Genomic DNA, 23,448 nt, shown 5'->3' on the forward strand with positions numbered 1-23,448 from the left:
GCCGCCAAAATGGTCAGAAACGGCTCTGATTGTGAGACAGGGTTGTAGAAAAACAGTATTTGACAAAATAATTATTTCCGAAACTCATAAAAGAGTAGGCAAAAAATACCCGGATGACTTCTGGTGAGATTCTGAAATGTGCAAATGATGGACACCTTACTATCCCATGAGGCCACGGGAGAGGATTTGTGAATGGCAGTGAACAAGCAGCAATTTTTAATTCATGGAATATCTTTATTTACATTTTCACAACATATTTTGTAATTGAAAACTTATTTAGTGTTATAAAGTATAAATACTGATATCACTAAGAGAAAAGAACTTGGTGAAGATCCAAATTACTAGGTTATAGGCCTAAATAATATTGTAGTAATTAATGCTTGGGCCTATATGTTAATTTCTGTGTATTGCACATCCATATCCTTGTAGCCCATGTGAATGTTTATGTGCACATGTCTTTTTGCTCTTTTTTAACATTTTAAGGTATATAAATAAATGTAAAATATATATTTAAAAAACTGATTTGGGGAAAAAGTGATCTATATATGTCCACTTGTCAGAAAAATACGATAATGTTAAAACTAAAGCAAATTACTTAAAGAACATTTTTTATTATTATTTATTATTATTACTACTACCATATTGTTGGTTTTAATGATTTAGAAGAAACTGTAAAAGTGGTATAAAGTAGAATCGCATTTAAAACGCTCTAATTTCAGTCAGGCAGATTTTCAGACAGCGTTGCCAACATTTTCCCAGCATTCCTTGCGAGCGGCCTTTTCCTCCATTTTTGATATTGAATCAGGTGAGCGTTTTAGAGCTCGTCTTTTAAAATGTGACATTTTAGCCTTGTGTGATGTAAATAAACCTAGATTTTTACCAGTATTGATGAAAAATACCAATAAAGTGCATATCCCGCTGAGTTCTGCCTTATACGACATAAGATGTTTTAGATTTTAAACGGATTGTTTGAGCCAGTCGGCTCAGGCTAAACCGCTCCGAACTCATTTCTGCACATTACTGTCAAATCTACTTTCAAAACATAGCAGTGTGTTAATCATTTATGATGTTTACTACGCGTGTTAGCTTGTTTTGAAGACGTAACAATAACTATAAACTACTTATAACTTTTTGTAAGAACTTAGCAACTAGCATTGAGGAAGGTAAACATGCTTCAGCTCCGATGCTACTGTGTAACTTATAGAGTCGATGTAAATGTGAAATCCTTGTCCCGCGAGGGACCACATTTGACTAAATGGTTTTGTGATATGTTTCTTCTTTATTTTAGGTTGTTGGTTAGCCTGGTCAAAGCATCATTATGCCCGGAAGGTAAGGCTTGAAAGCTGTCAGCATTGATAATGTGACGCATAGTTCATTGTGCCATCTATAATGCTTGGCTCGTTCACATAGATAAAGAAAGGTAACTTTATCCCCCCTCTCAGGCTGTGGAGTAAGGCCATCTTTGCTGGCTACAAGCGTGGCCTGAGGAACCAGCGTGAACACACTGCTCTGCTCAAGCTAGAGGGAGTTTACACCCGCGCAGAGGTCGACTTCTACCTGGGCAAACGCTGTGCCTACGTCTACAAGGCAAAAAAGTAAGTAAAGGCATTTTCAAGTGTTTATGGGACGAGTGGCACGTGCGAGGAACGGTTTGACTCCATGCTGCAGTCTGTAATGTGTTTGTGTGATCATGCTGTCAGTGCTGTGACCAGTGTTGCCAACTCTTTCAGGGCAAATAAGCAACAGCAGCTTCAAAAACAAGCCCAATATTTATTATCAATATTCATCAACAAATGAGCTTGCAACATATTAAACTGAAACCACTTGGAGTTTGAAAAGATTATCAAAAATCTTCAAATTGCTACAGAGCGCGAGGGCACACACACTATCCTCCGATCACCTGTGAGCAGAATAGATTAAGAGATGGAAAAGGAGAACGACGAGAGCACTAAGAGAAAGCTGTAAGAGCCACATTTATAATTATATATATTTTAACCATATATATCTACTGGGTACTATACGGTTATCCGGACCACATGTGATGACCTACCCCAACCCCGCCCCTAAACCTACCCCTCACGGGGGTTACGACCAACCGAGAGCGGGTGTGGTCCGGATAACCGTATAGTACTATCTACTGTTAATAGCCTATTAGTACTTTTATTACAGCCTGTAATGATTAATATATTACGTAAATATAAAAAAATTAATTAAAATGGGTCTCTCCGCCCCTGCACCATCCATCATCTCTCCCGTGTTTCCTCTCCATCCCTGTACATCTGTTGCTGGCATTGTTTGTGAAAATTTACATCTATTAACTAAGGCTTCGTTTATACATGGCCGGTTATTTTCATAAACGGACATTTCACCCTCTCCGTTTTCAAAAATAACATCGTGCACACCTGTCAGTTTTCAGAAAAGTGTTCGTTTACACCAGGGGTGCCCAACCCTGCTCCTGCCGATCGACTGTCCTGCAGAGTTTATCTCAAACACACCTGAAGCAACCAATATAGGTCTTCAGGATCACTTAATTAAAGGCAGGTGTGTTTGATTAGGGTTGGAGATGAACTGTGCAGGACAGTCGATCGGCAGGAGCAGGGTTGGGCACCCCTGGTTTACACAAACCTGTGTATATATGCCGTCAAGAGCATGCCAAACCTGTAGGTGGCAGTGTAACGAGAGTCTCAAGCCCACGTTAGCCAATCAGAATCCCGAAAACAGCAACGAATCGCAAGGTCACACTTTTGACACAGGTGCAAGTTCTGTCGCACACTGTGACATCGGCTCCCTAAAACTCAGTTTTTCTCAGTTTACATGCAAACGTGCAAATGAAAATGAACATCTCCACTCTGGTTTTAGAAAGAATCGTTTTCAGAGGCGAATTCTCCGTTTGCGTGTAAACGAAGGGAAATATCTCCGTTTTTTTAAATAACGATGTACGTGTAAACGGGGCCTAACTATCATTGCTTGCATTGATTTACGTCACACACCTGCATGATGAGTGAGATTTTCCTCCAGTGAGGGGGAGGAGTGGCCACACACTTGTTATTGCTCTGATTGGCTGTGAGCAGACAGTGTCAGTGTATTGGAGAAAAGAGCATCCATAAATGTAAAAGAAAGAAATTGCTTGTCAGATTTTCCAATCATATATATATATATATATATATATATATATATATATATATATATATATATATATATATATATATATATATATATATATATATTAATTAGCCCAAAAAACGCAACCTGTGATTGATTTATTTGATATTTTTTACTCGACTTACTAAATAAAAGATGCAGAAGTTGCGTTTATCAGTGGACTTTGCCACTCTGGCTCTTACGTCATTATTCACTTTTATATGAAAATTGCCATTTATATAACTAACTGTTCACTTGGAATGCATGTTTCTGTTCTTATTTTTAATAAATTTAATTATTGGCACTTTATATTCTAGAGGTTTATTTGATGTATTTTATTAACCTGTTAACTGTCACCTTTTTGAGCTTATATCTGAACTTAAATGGTAGTGAATCATGAATGCTTTGGACTACAGACCTCAGGTCTCTTTTTAAACGCATAAAAAAAAAGAAAGTTAAAGTTTACTGTAAAGCAAGTGTACTACTAAACATTATTACATAAAAAATATTGGTCTCAAAAGTATTTGACTTTTACTAGATAACCAAAGCCTTATGTCTGTAGAAGTTGTTTGAATTTTTAAAGTTGATTTCACTAAAACTGAGGCTGCAATTCAGTACTATTTCCATCGTAATGTTTTGTCCAATTTCAGTTTTCACAGGATGAATGATGTGGTCAATGATTTTTAATACATTAAATATATGTAAAGTATCTTCAGTATCAAGAAATATTTCTTGTGTGTAAGCACACTTGGCAATAAAGCTCTTTCTGATTTGGATATGTATACTTAATGGTTTATTATTGAATATTAATTGATGAATAAAATTTAGTCCAGTTATTTGTTTTGATCATAATTGGTATTTGACTCATTGAATGCAGTGCTTCACATGGAAGTGTCAGATTATGGAAGTAAAATGTGTTCTGTATGTTGTCTGCAGGATCACTGCAACACCCGGCGGTAAACCCAACAAGACACGTGTCATCTGGGGTAAAGTCACACGGGCTCATGGAAACAGTGGAATGGTCCGTGCCAAGTTCAAGAGCAATCTTCCTGCAAAGGCTATGGGCCACAGGATCCGTGTGGTAAGGGTCTTAAAGTTTCTCTCTGGCTTTAAGCATCAATATCTGTCCCTGATTATTCTTTGTGTTGGACAGGTCCATTTTAATTTGCCCAGTAAATGCTTGCCTTTATAATGTGGCAGTGGTTTAAACTGGGTTCGAGACAGTGCTGGTTTATTATCAATACCTGATAAAAGTCTTGCAGTCTTCCCCTTAAAGGGGCTTTAATACTGGGCACATTTGCTGCGGTCCGACTGGTGCATTTGCGTTTGTCTTGCATCATCACAAACGTTCACGCCGCATAATATAAAATAGGGCTGGGCAAAAAAATCTATTTTTCGATTAAGCGTTTTTTTTTAAATGTGGTCGATTTCAAAATCGATTCTCAACGCCACAAATAAATTTTTTCCCAAATTTATCTATTACCCAAAAGCTATTACCCAGTGTTAGTTTTCCTCCTGTTCATAGGCTTGCAGACTCCATTTTATAGCTAATGCTGTGAGATTTTGTTTGTTTTATCTTAACCTCTTAACCAGCGCCCCTATTTTTGAGAATTTTCTGAAAACGACATACCCAAATACAAATGGCTGTAGCTCTTGAACTCTATGGTCCACATTCATAACTCTGATATTTTTTTTAACTAGACACTTGAAACTTTGTTACCCAAGAGTCATTATAACTCAAAGTAGCATAGGAACAGAGTAAAACAAGGTAACATATACATGAAAGTGACTCACGATTTCTTTGAATAAGCTTCACTTAGGGAAACATTTATCAGAATTTTATGTTAAAGGCCTGAAAACACCATAAAGATAAAACTGAATGTCTGACCATGTTTTGATTCAAATTTGAGGATGATACTCCCAAAAATGTAGTTCCTGTAAGCTTTTATTCAAGAAAAGTCTAGGCGTCCTTTCCAAAAGGCCACTTGGAGACTCCAAATGGACACCTGGTTACCAAATGACATAAGGAGTAAACACTACATACTACATGCATGTATATCAATTCAGAACTATTCTGCCTATCAAACTACACAAGAAAAAATGATTTCAGCACAACATTTTAACATTTTAACAAAATACTCTTTATTTTGAACAATTCTAATAGCAAAAACAGTGAAACAAAAAAAAATCACTTCATGTATACATTCCAAAAGTGCTTGTTTTACAACTAATGAATAAAATATATAAAAAGAAAAAAAGAACATTTGTAATTGCAACAATGGTTTTTACTCAAATAAATTAAAATAAACATAATTATAATGAATATCCAATTACTAAAACAAAAAGCAACCGCTTACTGTTTTTACAAAGTGTAGGAAGACATGTTGATCAAGGCAGTCACTACCCAAGGTTTGTTCTGGAAACCAAAGCCACTGAAAGACAGGAGAGATAAAGTGTGTAAGCAGAACAAATAAAATTTGCAACGATGTGTATGCATGTGATTATGTGCGAGTACTTACCTAGTACTGCCTCACGCCAGCATGTCACATTTGCTCCAATTGCGCCGACTCAGAAGACAACCACTGCAAATAAGAGGGGAGGAAAAAAAAGGTGTCTAAGCAGAATAAATACAATTCGCAGCACTGTGTATGCATGTGTGTATGTGTGAGTACTTACCTAGTACTGCCCTCACACCAGCATGTCACATTTGCTCCAATTGCGCCAACTCAGAAGACACCCACTGCGAGAGAGAGAGAGAGAGAGAGAGAGAGAGAGCAAGCAAACAAGCAGAACAAAACCAAGCAGAACAAACACAAACTTCAAATAGAATATGAAAACTTGGTCAAGTAAGTGTACGACGACTGCCGGCGTCTCTTTCGTCGCTCAGGACTTGACTCCGGATTCCATTCCTCATCTGTTTCAGTTGAAGGCCTATTTTACAGCACAGGAAAACACACACACAGTCACACACACACACACACACACACACAAAAGAGGATTTCAGTTTGAGTCACATTCTACTATTAGCAGCATCAATATTCCGTCATATTACAATATCAAATGTCTGTTTGTCAAATACCTTATCATTATAATGCTCAACATTATAAAACATTTGTAATTATATTTTTTCTATGTATATATAATTATATATATTTATTATATCTTCACCTGACATCTTGTAATCCTTTCCTTCCATTATTGTTATATTCAATGCACCATTCATTCATACATTCATATAAACATATCACTGTAGTCTCTTGCTAGTCATCTCCACTGTTATTTTATAATCAAAACATCTTCACCTGACTTCGTTCTTATAATCCTTTTCTTCCATTATTGTTATATTCAATGCATCATAAATATAATGTGTGTGTGTTATAAATATTTTCTCTGTAGCCTATAATATACAGCTCTATTACCTAACATTACTCGTCCTATTGTCTTTGCTAGTAGCCTAATGTCCACTGTCATTTTATAATCAAAAACATGACATAAACAGAAAACTGCCAATACTTGATAAACATAACAATTCAAGACAATGTGTTTAAACTTACCGATCTAAAACGGGATCGAGTCCATGAACAAACATCTCTTCTGCCGAATCGACGACGCACCGTGCTATCTCTGTAACGTTAGCAGCTATGAGATGCGTCTTTCTGCTGCTCTTCGTCGCTGCTCTTCGTCACTGCTTCTCATCACGTCCCCAAAATACTCTCAAACACCACAAAAAACCCTTCTGTTGACGACGATTCATGATGAAGATTGTCAAATATAAATTTGGATACAATCTGTGAGTTGACAGGAGCTCCGTGTAGCAAAACAATGGCTACCTATGCGCTCCGTGCGTAAAATGGCGGACGCGCACGAGCGAACAACAACTTTGCGCACTTGTATTTGACAAATCTGTCTATCACTGCAAACGTGTTTTAATTGGTTAAAACTCCCATCCATCAAAACTTTTCTGACAAGCCATTGGCTGGCTATATCCAGACTTTATCCAGCCGAAAACCGAGGTGCAAGATTGACAGGTTTCTCAGCCTGTAAAAAGCTCCCTTGGTATTTTGATCTATTACAGAGCCTGTGATTGAAGGAGAGACAAGTGGGATGATTCTTTTGATCCGGAACAGTCTAATCTACGGGGGAGAGGTGGATTTAGAACGTTGGAATACAGATTAGGATCGATATTTCATTGAAAATGAACATGATGGAGTACTCTAACTGCAAACGCTCATGAAAACAGAGGAGGATATTTTGTTTTTTTCCCTATTTTTTCATTGTTTTGGGTTAAAAAGTGGGATGCATTTTGAAGAGTAGACCCTTACATTGAAATGTATGCTGGTGTTTCTTGGATTCGTCCGAACTGATCTGAACCATAGGAGATGAAAGATAAGTATTGCGTTCACTGTAGTCATTTTTACATTACCAGTCCTTCAACATTTCATTTAACCCTTTCCTCTCTGGTGTACTTATTGCAAAAACAAGTTCAGAACATGATTATTGAGTGTTTTAGCTTTCAAATGATGTATAGTTTATGATAGTCAGTTGAATATTTCTTATTTAAAAAAATGTAATAAAATTATAGCCCCGCCCCCGGCCCGCCGGCGGGCCGGTGCTTGTTAAGAGGTTAAAGGAGAACTCCGGTCAATTTTAACATTGAGCTCATTTTTTTGTACATTTGGAGTGCTGTCAATACAGAGAACAACGACAAAAAAACGGTGTTGCCTACACGAGTTATTCTATTTTTAAAATTTGCACCCTGTTGACTTCAATAGGGCAAGTAGTAAGCCTGCTTTTTAGCCTCTTAACATCCTTTAAGTGTCATTACAAGTGCACAGAAAATGTGAGTGATTCCTTCCGAGTGAACACGGGTGGATCTGACTGCAGTAGATGTTAGAGATATTAATAAAAACGAAGTTAATTCAGCCAGCGCTCATACCTTTGTTTACATCCTGTTTCGGTGGAACGCCATAGTAATCGATTGTCGAGTTCACACGCGTGATAATTGGTAACTAAACCTATGCGCGTGAACTCGACAACCGATTACTATGGCGTTCCACCGAAACAGGATGTAAACAAAGGTATGAGCGCTGGCTGAATTAACTTCGTTTTTATTAATATCTCTAACATCTACTGCAGTCAGATCCACCCGTGTTCACTCGGAAGGAATCACTCACATTTTCTGTGCACTTGTAATGACACTTAAAGGATGTTAAGAGGCTAAAAAGCAGGCTTACTACTTGCCCTATTGAAGTCAACAGGGTGCAAATTTTAAAAATAGAATAACTCGTGTAGGCAACACCGATTTTTGTCGTTGTTCTCTGTATTGACAGCACTCCAAATGTACAAAAAAATGAGCTCAATGTTAAAATTGACCGGAGTTCTCCTTTAATCATAAAATAACCTCAACTAGTGCTGCACGTTAATCATATCGCAATCGCGCATACGCAATTATATGACGTGAATGTCCTGAGTGTGACACACAGAAAGACTCGCGCAAATATCGTGCGTGCGCACAAGACAGCCCAGAATACAGTTCTCTTTCCGCTTGAATGAACAATAACACACAATTATGCCAAAATGACTTAGTCGAGTATCTTCATAACATAAGAGCAGTCTTATGATGAACGTGAAGAGTTGTGACTCGTGAGAGAATGAGGCGCGTGTGAGATCAGCAGCGGCTGGTCTTAAAGGGACAGCACACAGTAGCCACTAATTATCTCTGTTGTTAAAGTTAATCAAAGGGAACAGAGAAACACTCACTGCTCTTGACTAAAGAACTTTTGTAACTTTAATAAGGATTAGTCTAAATATAATTCATAATTAATGCAGCGCAGGCTGTTTGATAACTTTATTCAATTTCTGCATATGTCCTCCCTGTTAGACAGGAAGGGCACAGGTAAATATGATTCTGTTTTAATGTACCCAAGTGTACCTAAAATAAAAGGTTTAATATACAGGTTAGTAGCTCTTAATTTCCATTTTTTGGTATCTCTTAACCACTTGTAAATTTGTTCACTTTTCTTTGTTCACTTTATAAATATAGGATTTGTATTAAATATATATTCATTGAGTCGAATCGAAATCGAATCGTAACATCTGAATCGATACCCAGCCCTAATAGAAAACAGAACTTAATCTTCTTTCTTCTTAATTTGGTGCTATTATGCGCAGCAGCGTAAATGACACTTGGGTTTAATGCATGTGTCGCATGAAGGCTTTGCTTGCAAACGAACCCTTTTGAGGAGTCCATACATTTGCCCCTCTCTGTGCGTATACACTGCAGGCTCACTCTCGCTCGTATCCAAGGTAAATCATCAACGCTATCATCCCTTACATGTTTTATTGAACTAAACACATAGTTATCGGCTTAAACGCATGCGCAGGTTGCTTTTCTTCCTGAACGAGTGCGCACCCGAGTCAGTGTTGCTTTCACACTCACGTGAATTGTTCCACAGTTCGAGTGCAAACAAACTCAAAACGCATCCTTCAGGTAGTCTGTGATTCGGTACACAGGTGCGGTCCTCTTGACAGCTTTTACATTAGCAATTTTTCATGCGAACCGTGCCCTGTTTCAAACTAGGGCTGTCAAAATTGCTCAAATGACGTTTGAATATTCCCTCTAAAAAAACACACGAATATTCGAACATCTGGTTGCGCATTTTGTCAATGACGCGCATTACGTCAATAACAGGACAAATTAATACAAAGAGACATAACTACTTGTATAGGTAGTAAATTTAAGTTTAAACATATTTGACAATGTATTACCAACACAAAACCAAGTAAATAAACTAATGGCCAAGACCGCAGACCTCACTCTCAGGCACTCTCTCTCTCTCTCTCTCCCTTGCGCTCACGCTCTCTCTGCGCATAACGGTTTAAATTAACAACAACAATAAGCACATGTTGAGTGCTGATCAAGAGTTTGTGCAAGCAATTTAAGGTCGCGACTCTTGTCCCAAATATAGCAGGCTTTATTCAGTGATTGAAACAAATGTATTAACATTAATTGAAGTTTTACAGTATAGAACCGACATTGAACGCTCCGAGCGAGCTGTGCTGTGGTAAACATGGAACTTTTCTGTTTAACGTTAAATAAAATGAGGCACACAATTCCGAGAAATGTGACAACAAAGAAATTTTACCCTGAGGTTCATAAAAAATAAAGTGCTATTAAAAAAGAAAAAGGCTACTTACATTCTTGGTGCTTGTATTAAAAAAAGGAAAAACTGACTGCAATTTATTCCATTGTCTTTTTTGTGCACGGTCAACTTTCAGCAGTGACGCTGTGCTAGACAGTGCGACTCGTGTGACCTGTCCCTCAGGCAGCGCACGCGCCCACTCGCAAAGCAGACAGCCGCGCATCTGCTTCCGCGGGCGTGTTTTTTCCATATTCGAAATTCACATTCGAATATTAATTTTCACGTTCGAATTCCTGTTTTTTAAAACCATTCGAATATATATTTGAATTTAGAATATTCGTTGACAGCCCTATTTCAAACTAAACTACCACTGTGAGAGCACCCTGAGTTTAAATACCTACTGACTTGTTTGCGCATTTGTATATTGCGAAGATTTACGTCGTGATGCCTCGTCAGCTTTTTTGTGAAGGGCTGTCGTTTAAAGATGTATTATTAATTCATGTTCATGCAGTATAATTAACCAGAGAAATTGGAATTTAGGTTAGATATCTAGAATGGAAGAATTTTAAAGTGCATTTCCAAAATCACTGATTGCAAGAACAGTGAAACTAGAGCAACTTAGACTCTTTGCCTTCCTCTGTGTCACTGTAGGGTTTTGTAGTTCTCACACACACGACAGCTTTATTTACTAGTGTAACAAGCACACATGAGAAGGGTTTTTGGTAAATCTTTTTATGTGATGTTTTTGCACAAACACATACTTTTTCTCCTTTTATAATCTGCTTTAAGGGTACGTTTACTCACGGATGTACGAAAAAGCTTTTTTTTATTTACACAGAGACGATAACGGTATTGTTTTCAAAAACTTGCGCTTTTAAACCCGTTTCCAAAAGTTTGCCCCCCCCCCCTCCCAAAAAACGCCATTAATGAATGGCCAAAATGCATAAAAGGTTTTCTGTTTTTAGTTGAAAACGGTGTGGTGTAAATCCCTATGTTTCAAAAAAGGGAAGGTGTTGTCCATGCATGTCTTGATGCCAGCTACCCTTGTCTGTTTTGAACAAATCACTAATTTTGTGCTTCTCTTTTTTTTCAGATGCTGTACCCATCTCGAGTGTAACGTGCTTTTGTGTACAGAAAATAAAAAGAATGATCAAAATTGTTTCTGTGGTCTTTTCACAACTTTTTTTCTTCAGTTTATAAAGTTTTCTGTTCTCTGCAACCACTTTAGAGTCTTGCTGCCTTTTCCAACTTTTTTTTTTTTCAGTCAAGAAATATTTTAAGCGACACCTGAGAAATGTACAGTTGTGTCGAGCTGGGTTTACAGAGGAACTAATGCTTCAGTAGGTTAATTTGTAGAAGAACTGAAAAGAGTGCAATTAAGGGAAACGACAGCTTCCATAATTAACACTTCCTTACTTAGTTCTGCCCCATTTACAAGAACACTTTGTCTGGGTTTATTATAGATCAGTTCTGAATTCAGAAACTCAGACCTGCAGACTCTTATTATTTCTGCCATAGAAAGATCTGGTAAAAGAAGTACGAGCAGTAAACTGGTGTGCAGCAACACATGCAGAAAAAGTAGATCTAGAAAGACTGAGGACATTGATTTGTGGGTGAAGATAAACTTGATTCTAACTTATTTTTATCTTAACAGAAATAATAGTTTTTCAAGTGTAGCTGGGAAGTGGCATTAATAAAATAAGCCTTACCATATTTTTAAATGAACTTATAAATGTATCTAATTCCATCTAGTTTATTCATTGTATGTTTATTTACACACATCTAAATTGATATACATTTATTTCATTGTTTAATGCAGAGGCATTTAACACGCACATACAATGTTCTTAGTGCTGAAGATGACCAGAATCTGCATTAAATTCATTGATAACATAACTTTTTTTTTTTGGTAATAACTTGTACATCCAGATGTACAGTTATATTGATTATGCTACTGTACGGAACCACTGTATTGGATATTGGAAATAACAATTAAAGGGTTAATGTGTCTGCAGGTGTAGTTTCCGATGAAACAGTAAACCGAGAGGAAAGATGTCCGCATGTTGTGCAGTATCATCATCATCGCACTGTACTTTCTTCTATGGTAAAATTCCATTCCAGAGCCCCAGGCTTATCATCACGTTGCAATACTAGCGTTTGACTGCAGAGGATGCGCGTCCCTTTCAGCCGCGCGTTAAGCCCCGCCTATTTACAGAGCGGTGACGCATTCGGAGCGAAAGGAATTGTGGGTGCTGTAGTTCCAACACATCGGCACTTGAACGATGTGAACTTGTAGTAGAATTCCTCTACACTACATTTCCCAGAACGACCTCCATCCGAATCCTTCAAATAGCTGGTTTATAACGAAGTTGTTTTGCTTCATCCGCTGTTGAAGATCCGCAGACCCACCAGAGGAACAGGTATCTGCTGCAAATGGACACTTTTATCTTTTATTCTATGTGCAAAATGAGATTTATTATAGCATGATTTGCATGTTTAAGCATCTGTACATCTGACAGCCTACTTGAATTTTTTTTAAAAAAAATGTAATTCATTTTAACTTAATTTGACATGTCCTGGCAAATCATTATATTGACTCTAAAGAAGATTAAACCAAAAACCAAAAGGCGTCTTGCGTGTGAACATTGCGATGTTTTAATTGCCAGCGTCTTGCTCGGTGTCTTATATCCTGATGTAGGTGACACCTATTGTCTCAGTAGTTCTGGTGATGCACTAGACGGGATTTTGAAACGCATTAAACTTATGCAGTAGATATTATTGTTGATGATACCATGATGTATAATTGTAATCCATGAGACATAGATGCTTACAGAATAAGTGGGGAAATTATCTCTAACAAACGCATTAATGGGATTATTATAACAAGAATGGTATTATTTATGGTGTTCTCTTGCCATAATACAAATACATATATAAACTGATTAGGTAACGTTAGTGTTAAATATATATCTCCCCATGGTTTGTTTAGTCTAAAAACGCCAGTAACTAACGGTTAGATGTCCTTGTTTGAAACCCGTGGGCCGTGTACACGGGTCTGTTGTTTTCAGTCATATTTTCGGGAACTGTTTGTTCTCTTCTGGCTGGAGGAGATGCGAGGCCTATTACACTCAAATAAACAGGATAAATGATTTAAAGCTTTAATGTAGGCATCATTTGTACTTTAATTGCGTCTTCCGAAAATGTAGCCATTAGTCAAAGCGTAATATTCGACAAATAAATGTCGCTCTCACTCTCAATCAATCAATGTATTGATGTTTATATTCATTCACGGCATCGTCATGATTGTTCAAGATGTTGGCCGTGTTCCAACATCTAGTGAGCTGCCTGTTTAGTCAACATGATAAAGTAACAATCTTTTGGGCATCATTGGCGGGGGAGTCACGTGAATCCTGTCAAGAACTTGTCCGGACATATCGCTTAAAAGAAAGAAGTAATATACAATATTTTGCCTAAAGGAAATTAAGCCTATTTTTAGCACTGCTAAGATGTTTTGCATTATGACATCGTTACATAAGAATTGAGCACATTTCCCTCTGATTTTCATTAGTGTAATGCGATAAAATAAAGTTCTCATTACTATAATGTGTAAAAATACGTGTCCACATAGTTTTTATTCATACATCATGACAGTATTTGTTGTACTGCCGTTCATTTATGCTTATTCAAATTAAATAAATTGTATTATTTAAACTGTATCACAGTAAAATGGCTAATGGGAATTGCGAAACGTCTGGATATATTACAGTCATGATTATTTTGTGGTGAACATAAAGTGTAAACAAAGAAATTAAGTCCATTTGTTTTGACTTTGGGTTAAAATGTGATGTTTAGGGCTGTCACGATTCCTCGATTAAATTCGAGTACTCGATTTTAAAAAGTCGTCGATTGCAATTTACTGTCGAGTTACCGGAAAATACCAGAAGTGGCTCATTCCACGGACGAGATATTCCATGAACCGCATTTTTAGACCATTTTCTAAAGTCTATTATTTCCACAAAAAATTAACTGATTATTTGATCAATCATCAAAATAATCGACTGTTTACCCGATTGCCAAAATAATCATTAGTGACAGCCCTAGTGATGTCTTGTAAAATTCACCAAGGCATGTACAGAGTCTGGCCAAAAATAAGATCTAGGTAGGCGGCTCACTATGTTTTGAGACAACTAAACATTGCTGGAATTAATATTGGACAGTTTGACCAGTTATAAGTTTGTCCATACAATTGAAGTCAGTGGGGTCCAAAACAGCATTGGACTACATTGCCTCATATTTGAGGCAGGTTTGACATGAGGGTGCATAAATGGTAACAGTTTTTATTTTTGAGTGAGCTGTGCCTTTAACATTAAAAGGCTATAATTTACCTACAACAATGCCATCCTGTCAGACTACAATGGTAGACTTAAATGGGATAAAAGGGGATTTGCGCATATAATGTGCTCGATCAATGCTGACTAAATAAGAGTAACATTTCCATTCATGTTAATAACCACCTCTTCTCTCATCTGCTTAGATTTGGTGACTTTGACAAGATAAAGATCAAAGTTGAAGCAACAAAAGCGCTCCTATGTTGGTACAAGAAGATGAAAGGACATGATTTGGGAAAGGACTGTCTGGCATCTGGTTCTGCGTACAGGGCCGTATCGTCCAGAGACGCCTTACCCGGACCTGAAGAGGACCATTACGAGCTGTCTAAAGTGCAGGTTAGTCCGTCAAATGCATGCCATTTATTGAGCTTTTGATTGGAAATCAAATGTTTGAAATTAGTTACCTTCTTTTGAGCTTCAAATCGTGATACAAAACGCCATACAAACAAGCATTAAAGTATAACACACACATTACAGCCTCTCAGCTCTAATAAATGCAATCAATTCTTACTTGTAAAGATTCCATTTAGAAAAATGCTGGAACAATTATTTTCATGACTTTTTTATCATTAATTCTTGGTCCAAAGCTCTTTGCCTTAAAGTGCAGTCAAGTTCATTGTTGCTCGGTGAAAATTGAATTCGCTGGCGTAATCCAATAGGAGTTTCGCGTGAGGGCGAAAGATTTTGCCATGCAGACGTCGCTCATTTTCAAGTCGGCCACACAAATTTGACTTCGAATTTGAATTTGAAGGAATCCGACTCTTGAAATTCCTTGCAAGTTTCCATCCTGATGTATTCTCCTCTTCACATTTACTCAAGCAATTTTCAAAACACCCTCCTGACCCCTAAATATATTGCATGCAGAGTTTTCAAATTGCAGTATTAGACACGATAATACTCTTTATTGAAGATTGATTCAGCTTCTGTACTATTCAGATTTCTGGACTGTGGTTCTGACAACCTGTGATGTTTTCCCAAATATGTGCAAGTCATGTGTTGGCTGAGATGAGTTCACCCAAAATTGAAAATTCACTCATCCAAAAATCATGCCGATCCAAACCTTATGTCTTATGTGGAACGGAAACAAAAATATTTTGTTTGTCCATACAATTGAAGTCAGTGGGACAACAATGACTTGTATTGTATGGACCAAAAAAAAAAATGGAATATCTACTTTTGTGTGACAAAAAAACCTTACAGGTTTGGAACGACACGTGGGTGAATAAATGGTACCAGGGTTTTAATTTTTGAGTGAACTGTGCCTTTAACATTGCGGCTGTTGTTTGTTCGTATAGGTAGCCAAGCCCTTTGTGTTTGTTTTGTCTGTTGCTCTCCTGCCGTCAGCATTTGTCAGCATGCTAAGAGAGAGTCCTGTACTGCCCACAATTTTCTTTGTCTTTTTTGTCAAGCTACCTTTCTCTCTCTCTCTCTCCCTCTCTCTGTATCTCTCAGCCACTCAGTACATCACTAGGGATGCCGTGTGTGTGCAGTGATTGGCTGCTCACTCTGTATTTAGAAGCTGGGTCTGTTTACATAATCTAGACCCACCTATTTTGGCACTGACAGCCAATTGCAATCCTGAGTTCCGGTGATGCGTGCAGCAGCCTTGCCTGCTGATAGGCTAAAGACCCCCTCAGCGCTCAGGCAAGCTGTGTGTGTTTGTGCAACGTGAGTGTGTTAGAGGGACATGGGAAGAAGAGCAGTGAGGACGGGAGGGGAGGGGGACATCCTGCACGTGCTGAGGAGCATTGCAAAACGCTTCACGCCAGGCTTCTCTCATTCATCTAATCCAGCCAGACATGCCAGATTCTTCACCGTCTTTCTTAGGGGTTTTTTAGTAGCGTAAGGCTTATCTCGAGGCACTTGAAGATGAATGTTACATAAATAATGTGATGCATTACATTGTTGTGTAAGTGGCGTGGTGCACACAAAAAAAATACGTTTAACAATTTACTCTCTGTCCATTTCTTTACTTGTGTGTTTTCCTGTAGCTGAGCTGTCGTTCTCAGTGTGTCTTTGGTTTCTAGATCATTCTGTGCTTGTTTCCTCCTTGCATTCTGATCAGTCCTAGATAACGTTTTTTTTTTTTCCAAGCCTGTTTCCCATGAGAGCGTGTGACAGAAATACTAAAGCTGGGCTGATTCATGGGGCGGCTGGCTGAGAAGAAGAAAATTAGCTGTGTGTATTTCTGCATGTTTTCTCTGCCCCTTTCTGTCAAAAACGTACGATATGTGATCCTGGACCACAAAACCAGTCACATGTCGCACGGGTATATTTGTGGCAATAGCCAACAATACATTGCATGGGTCAAAATTATAGATTTTTCTTTTATGCCAAAAATCATTAGGATGTTAAGTAAAGATCATGTTCCATTAAGATATTTTGTAAATTTACTACTGTGAATGTATAAAAAAATAAATTTTGTGAGTGAATGCTCCACAATCGCGAATATAAATTTACGACTTTAAAGGCGATTTTCTCAATGTTTCGATTTTTTTTGACCCCTCAGATTCCAGATATTTAAATAATTGTGTCTTGCCCAAATATTGTCCTATCATAACAAACCATACATCAATGGAACTCTTATTTATTCAGCTTTCAGATGATGTATACATCTTAATTTAAAGAAATTGATCATAGACATCTGTGAATGTGAAATCTGCTGCTAATATATTTGACATGAAACTTGCTCCCAGTGCTTTTAAACCCTCGTAACGCTTCAGTGTCTTACTAAAGATAAACGGATCTGCTCCTGTAGACAGAATTAATTAACATCTGCGTCATTGAGGGTGATCGTCTGTTAATGCTTGAAACAATCAAAACCCTTTTCAGCTCATGATTGTGACGTGTGACAAAATGTGAACTACGTTTGACATTTAAAAATAAAAGTTAGCATTAAACTGCATCTTTTGTAATGTGTTATTTCCAAGTGCATCGGCATATTCAACTAGAAAAATGATTTGGTTTTTATTCATCGGGAACTGATACAAAGTGTATAAAGGGTTGTTTTATACTAGAGTGGAGGCAGATCTGAGTGATTGTGGAGAACTACTCATCTCTTCTGCTAGTATCCTTTTTTTTGTGGAGGAATGCGACATGGAAGCTAAACATCGAGTTTTATGCTAGTCACCCCAATTTTAATTAAATGAATAAAAGCGCTTTGTTCTTTTAGACATGAGCAGCTTATGATCTGTTGGTGTTTTCAGTGACTCGGTTTGCAGTAAATGCTGCTCCGTCTGCAGCTGCTCTGAGTTTGGTCACTTTAACGTGCATTTGGGAACGCAACATGCACCAACCTTCTTCACAAATTAGTAGTGAAAACGGCTTATCAACAGAAGCTTTCAGGACTCCCTGCGGTTTTCTGTAAAAGATAAAAGGTTTTATGGTTTAACGCTTGAAAAAGTAGAAATGAAGTCATTTTTATTATTTTTCTGAAATACTAGAATTATTTTTTAATTAAGTTAATTAAAGGCTTTTTACTTCACCACATGAGTGCCTTGGAGTATTTTGTCTTCATAACTAGAATTTTATTTTACAGTCAGATATTATAATAGTAATATTTCTTATTTTGTTTTTGTCTAGTAATTATTATTTAATATTAGTAGTTGTAATATTAATAATAATAGGTTAAGTATTATGATTATTATTTTGTTGTTATTCTCCTTGTTCCTGTTTACCTGTGTTATGTTTTCCTGGTTAGTTTCCTCGGTTGTTTATTAGTTCCACACTCCTGTTTCTGTTCAGCTTATTACCTCTCCCCATTAAAGGGATAGTTCACCCAAAAATTAAAATTAGCCCATGATCTACACACCCTCAAGTCATCCTTCTTTCAGACGAATACAATCAGAGTTAAATAAAAAAAATGTCCTGGCTCTTCCAAGCTTTATAATGGCACCGAATGGCCATTTCTCTTTTGAAGTTGCACTTTAGGCATAAGTGGAATCCATATGTTCGTTTGGCTGGAAGCTAGTTATTTTACTTTATAAAGTTTTAAATATGGATATTTTTCTTACACAAACACATCACTTCGCTTCAGAAGGCCTTTATTAACCCCCTGGAGCCGTGTGGATTACTTTTATGATGGATAGATGCACTTTTACGGACTTCAAAACTGAAACGGCCATTCACTGCCATTATAAAGTTTGGAAGAGCCAGGACATTTTTTAATATAATTCTGATTGTATTCGTCTGAAAGAAGAATGCCATACACACCTAGGATGACTTGAGGCTGACTAAATCATGGGCTAATTTTCATTTTTGAGTGAACTATCCCTTTAAGCCCTGAGTTCTTTCTGTTCAGTTCTTTCAGTATTCGGTCTTGTTTGCATTTATGTGTTGTGGTTGTAAATCATTTCCTAGTTATTCTCCTGCATGTTTCTCTTGGATTTTGTTTGAACTTTCCATCGTCGTGTGATTTGATTAAGCCACACACCTCGTGAAGGAACCAAGAACAGATTATGAACAGACCAGGCCGAACCAAGAACAGAACTGGCCGTTCGCCTGCCTGGTGCACGTCTACCTGGTGTTGGTCCTCGAGAGGTTTTCGCTGCGTTTGTGGAGTGGGTGCTGGTAAACAATGGATCGGTTTGCACCATTTGCTCCGAGGAGTACGTCACCAGCCCCACTCTGAGCGGAGCTATCTCCTGAGCCCACCGCAGACTGAGACCCAAGCCTGCCGTGATGAACGAGCCAGGTGGAAAGACTGAGCCATCCATCACCCCAGAGCCCGAACACCACAGTGAGTCTGACCAGGTGTGTGAGCCGGCAACATCATCCGACCGCTGTGGCTGCTCATGGTGGACGAGGGAATGGAGGAAAGCCCTTGAGGGTGAGCTGCAGCTGGCCTCTGCAGAAGTTTATGAATTGGAACAGCTCCAAGTCTCCTTTGTCTCCAGAGATCCCACCCAGCCTCCCTCTCCCACCTCCTCTTCAAAATCCAGCCAGTCCGTCGGCCCTTCTCGACTGGTTCCCTTCAGCTCCTCCTTTGTCTACTCCACTATGCTACATGGATGTACCTCAGATCTTCCAGTCACCAGCTCCGCCTAGTCAAGAGGATCTCCAGATCCACCGAGCCCATTGCTCCACCTCGGCTCAGTCCACTGGCACCCTGGCTTTACTTCGGCTCAGTCCACTGGCACCCATCGCTCCACCTCGGCTCATCGCTCCACCTCGGCTCAGTCCACTGGCACCCATCGCTCCACCTCGGCTCAGTCCACTGGAACTCATCGCTCCACCTCGGCTCAGTCCACTGGCACTCATCGCTCCACCTCGGCTCAGTCCACTGGAACTCATCGCTCCACCTCGGCTCAGTCCACTGGCACCCATCGCTCCACCTCGGCTCAGTCCACTGGCACCCATCGCTCCACCTCGGCTCAGTCCACTGGAACTCATCGCTCCACCTCGGCTCAGTCCACTGGCACCCATCGCTCCACCTCGGCTCAGTCCACTGGAACTCATCGCTCCACCTCGGCTCAGTCCACTGGAACTCATCGCTCCACCTCGGCTCAGTCCACTGGAACTCATCGCTCCACCTCAGCTCATCGCTCCACCTCGGCTCGGTCCACTGGAACCTATCGCTCCACCTCGGCTCATCGCTCCACCTCGGTTCAGTCCACTGGCACCCTGGCTTTACTTCGGCTCAGTCCGCGGCACCCATTGCTCCACCTTGGCTCAGTCCACTCTGGCACCCATCGCTCCACCTCGGCTCATCGCTCCACCTCGGCTCATCGCTCCACCTCGGCTCAGTCCACTCTGGCACCCATCGCTCCACCTCGGCTCATCGCTCCACCTCGGCTCAGTCCACTCTGGCACCCATCTCTCCACATTGATGCTCATTGCTGCAGCTCCACCTCTGTCCTAGAGTCATCGATGTCGCATGGTCTCGTCGGCTCCATTTCCTTCGGCTCCGTCTCCGTCCATCATCACCCTAGTTTCGTCAGCCTAGTCTCCACCATGGCTCCTCCCTCTCTCGACTCCGCCGTGGTCTATCATCCTGGCTGTGCTCTGGGTTCCCACCTGGCTCTTCCTCCACCATCTCCCACCATCATCTCCGCCTTGGTCTCTCCTGCCGTCATGTCCTCCAGATTCCTGCCATTCACCTGCTCCACGTCCTCCTCCTGAGCCCCCACATTCCCTCCATCCCTCCTCAGTTGGACTATTATATTTACTGCGTGAGGACTTGACTTAATGTCAGGGTTTTGTTTAGTTTCTTGTGTCTTGTTGTTATTCTCCTTGTTCCTGTTTACCTGTTCTGTTTTCCTAGTTAGTTTCCTTGGTTGTTAATTAGTTCCACACTCCTGTTTCTGTTCAGCTGATTACCTCTCCCCATGTAATTAAGCCATTTCTGTTCAGTGTTCAATCTCGTTTGCATTTATGTGTTGTGGTTGTAAGTTATTTCCTAGTTATTCTCCTGCATGTTTTTGTTGTATTTTCTTTAATAAAAATAACTATTGTGAACTCTCCATCGTCGTGTGCTTTGTTAAAGCCACACACCTCGTGACTAGAATATTGCAATTAGATATTTTTTCCTCCAAATCGTGCAGCCTGCTCAAAAGCAGTTGATTATAGAAAAATGCATTTTACTTAAATTGGACCCCCATTAATTCACTGTGGCAAGAGGAGATTTTTAAAAAGTTTTCTTTATATAACTATACTGGAATAACTATACTTATTCCATTGTCTTAACTCTTTCCCCGCCATTGAAGAAATTTTCCGTAATTAATGCCACAGCTCTTCCCCGTCATTGACAGAATTTTCCGGCAATCCATGTTTTCACAGTTATATGGTAGGGGCGCTATTACACATCTTCAGAAAGAGTACAGAATCTCCGGATCAAAACACAGGTGAAGAAGCAGCAGAAACAAGCGATAGAAGCATTGCTTATACACATGTAAAATAACACGATCATCAAATATTAAACGGCATATAAATCAAAACTACCTAATGTTCCTGAATGAAATGTCGACCCAGGACGAGGCATTGGACTGTGAAGCTTTGATGGACTCGATCTACTCCATCCATGTTTTGATCATCATTCAGAATCCGATCCTGGCGTAGTCTTTGACAAAAATGCTAAAAATTGCTTCTTTTTTTTTCTTTTTTTTTATGAACATACCCACATTCAAGCCGCAAGCGTAAAAGAAAAAAAAGAATGCATGAAGAATAATGTTTTGGTTTGTTTGCTTGTTTAAAAGCAGTTCTTTCTTTTGATATATTGCATGTTTAGATATTCATACAACAAAATACACTGGGGATCATGTAAGTTTTGTGAAAATGGTCAAAAATGATTGCGCTGGCTGGCAACGCTGGCAGGGAATGTGTTCATTTGTATTTACTGTTGAAAACCATGAAACATTCAATAAGATGAAGGATGCATTATGTACAAGAGTATCCTGAAACAATGCAAAAATGGCTGTTTGGCTATTGGTTCAGTCAGTTTTCCCTGCCTGTGTGTTCTGTTCTTGGTGATGTCTATATATATTAACTAATGTTAAAGGGATAGTTCACTTTGAAATTAAATTTTGGTATGTTTTAGCTTACCTCAAGGGCATCTAAGATGTAGGTGTCTTTGTTTCCGCAGTAGTTTCAATTTTGATATTTTTAGGTCAAACCGTTCTTGTCTGTCAGTCATATAATGCAGGTCTGTGGTCACCACCTCAAAGAGCGTGCACAGAGTCCAAATTAAACAATTCCCCATCGTAAGCACACATTGATGGCCTAAGACACGAACGAGCGGTTTGTGTGAGAAAACGAACAGTATTTATATCGTTTTTACCTCTACACAACCACGTCCAAGTGATCTGAGGGCGCGCGCGCTTCCTGGTGTGTGACGTGTGCACGCGTTCTGGCTTAGTCTGCGCAAGCGCCGGAAAGTGTATAAGAGGTAAAAACGATATAAATACTGTTCGTTTTCTCACACAAACCGCTCGTTTCGTGTCTTAGGCCATCAATGTGTACTTACGATGGGGAATTGTTTAATTTGGACTTCTCTGTGCATGCTCTTTGAGGTGGTGACCACAGACCTGCATTATACGACTGACAGACAAGAACGGTTTGACCTAAAAATATCAAAATTGAAACTACTGCGGAAACAAAGACACCTACATCTTAGATGCCCTTGAGGTAAGCTAAAACATACCAACATTTAATTTCAAAGTGAACTATCCCTTTAACAAATGAAATCTTATTGTAAAGTGTTACCATATATATATATATATATATATATATATATATATATATATATATATATATAATTTTTTTTTTTTTTTTTTCTCTTTATGGTAGATTGTTGTAGATTAGTAGCTGACTTCAGTTGAGCGTAGTTTGTTTGATGATATCACTAGCGGTGTTTGAAGATTCCCATCCTGTGAGGCTTTAAAGTACATGCTGTTCCCTTTAGAGGGCTAATCCGGCTGGCTTTTTCTGCCTCCCTGGGTTTTAAAAGATTTTAGCGTCTGCCTTTGCTTACACACACGTATAAACAGACACACACTCTGCCTGCTCAGAACACTTAGCCTGGATGTCAGCAGAATACGCCACAGTGCTCGTCACCAAGGGCAACGGCCCATATAATAGGCTGTTGTCTCAGCTGGCTGCGGGCAGCACACACTTTATTGTTGTCTGGCCTGTAATAAAATATGTTTTATTAGAGTGGTCATTGGCACGTGTCACAGTGTGTAATTGCACGTGGGGTCAAGTACATTTGATTAAGGCTAGACACTACAGGCTACAGACACTATTTTTTCTTGCACTGGTCAGTTTTGAAATTTTAGGCTATT

The 23,448-nt window shown here is 39.1% G+C and overlaps 2 protein-coding genes and 1 long non-coding RNA gene across 4 annotated transcripts in view; 2 read left to right on the forward strand and 1 right to left on the reverse strand.

The window, feature by feature from the left end:
- The first annotated feature begins 747 nt into the window (after nucleotides 1-747).
- rpl35a (ribosomal protein L35a) lies at nucleotides 748-11,442 on the forward strand. Of its 2 annotated transcripts, none has more exons than XM_079874192.1 (5): nucleotides 748-805; nucleotides 1,289-1,329; nucleotides 1,443-1,595; nucleotides 4,078-4,222; nucleotides 11,377-11,442. In XM_079874192.1, the coding sequence occupies exons 2-5, from the start codon at nucleotides 1,319-1,321 to the stop codon at nucleotides 11,398-11,400; spliced, it is 333 nt and encodes a 110-aa protein (XP_079730318.1). In that variant the 5' UTR covers nucleotides 748-805; nucleotides 1,289-1,318; the 3' UTR covers nucleotides 11,401-11,442. The 2 variants fall into 2 exon arrangements, with proteins under 2 accessions (XP_079730318.1, XP_079730319.1); XM_079874193.1 differs by lacking the exon at nucleotides 748-805 and adding an exon at nucleotides 808-1,163.
- LOC307160249 lies at nucleotides 4,719-7,053 on the reverse strand. The gene is made up of 4 exons (XR_013821520.1): nucleotides 6,696-7,053; nucleotides 5,818-6,072; nucleotides 5,661-5,723; nucleotides 4,719-5,573 (listed from the first exon to the last, which is right to left on the reverse strand). It is a non-coding gene; the product is annotated as an uncharacterized lncRNA (long non-coding RNA).
- A 1,175-nt stretch (nucleotides 11,443-12,617) lies between the features above and the next one.
- Nucleotides 12,618-23,448, forward strand: part of abcc5 (ATP-binding cassette, sub-family C (CFTR/MRP), member 5) — a 37,023-nt gene continuing 26,192 nt past the window's right edge. Inside the window, exons 1-2 of the mRNA XM_079874337.1 lie at nucleotides 12,618-12,703; nucleotides 14,818-15,007. Coding sequence (XP_079730463.1) covers nucleotides 14,888-15,007 — 120 coding nt within the window. The 5' untranslated portion in view covers nucleotides 12,618-12,703; nucleotides 14,818-14,887. The remainder of the gene's footprint in view (nucleotides 12,704-14,817; nucleotides 15,008-23,448) is intronic.

This window comes from Squalius cephalus (assembly GCF_949319135.1).
Source record: "Squalius cephalus genome assembly, chromosome: 6".
Taxonomy (NCBI): domain Eukaryota; kingdom Metazoa; phylum Chordata; class Actinopteri; order Cypriniformes; family Leuciscidae; genus Squalius; species Squalius cephalus.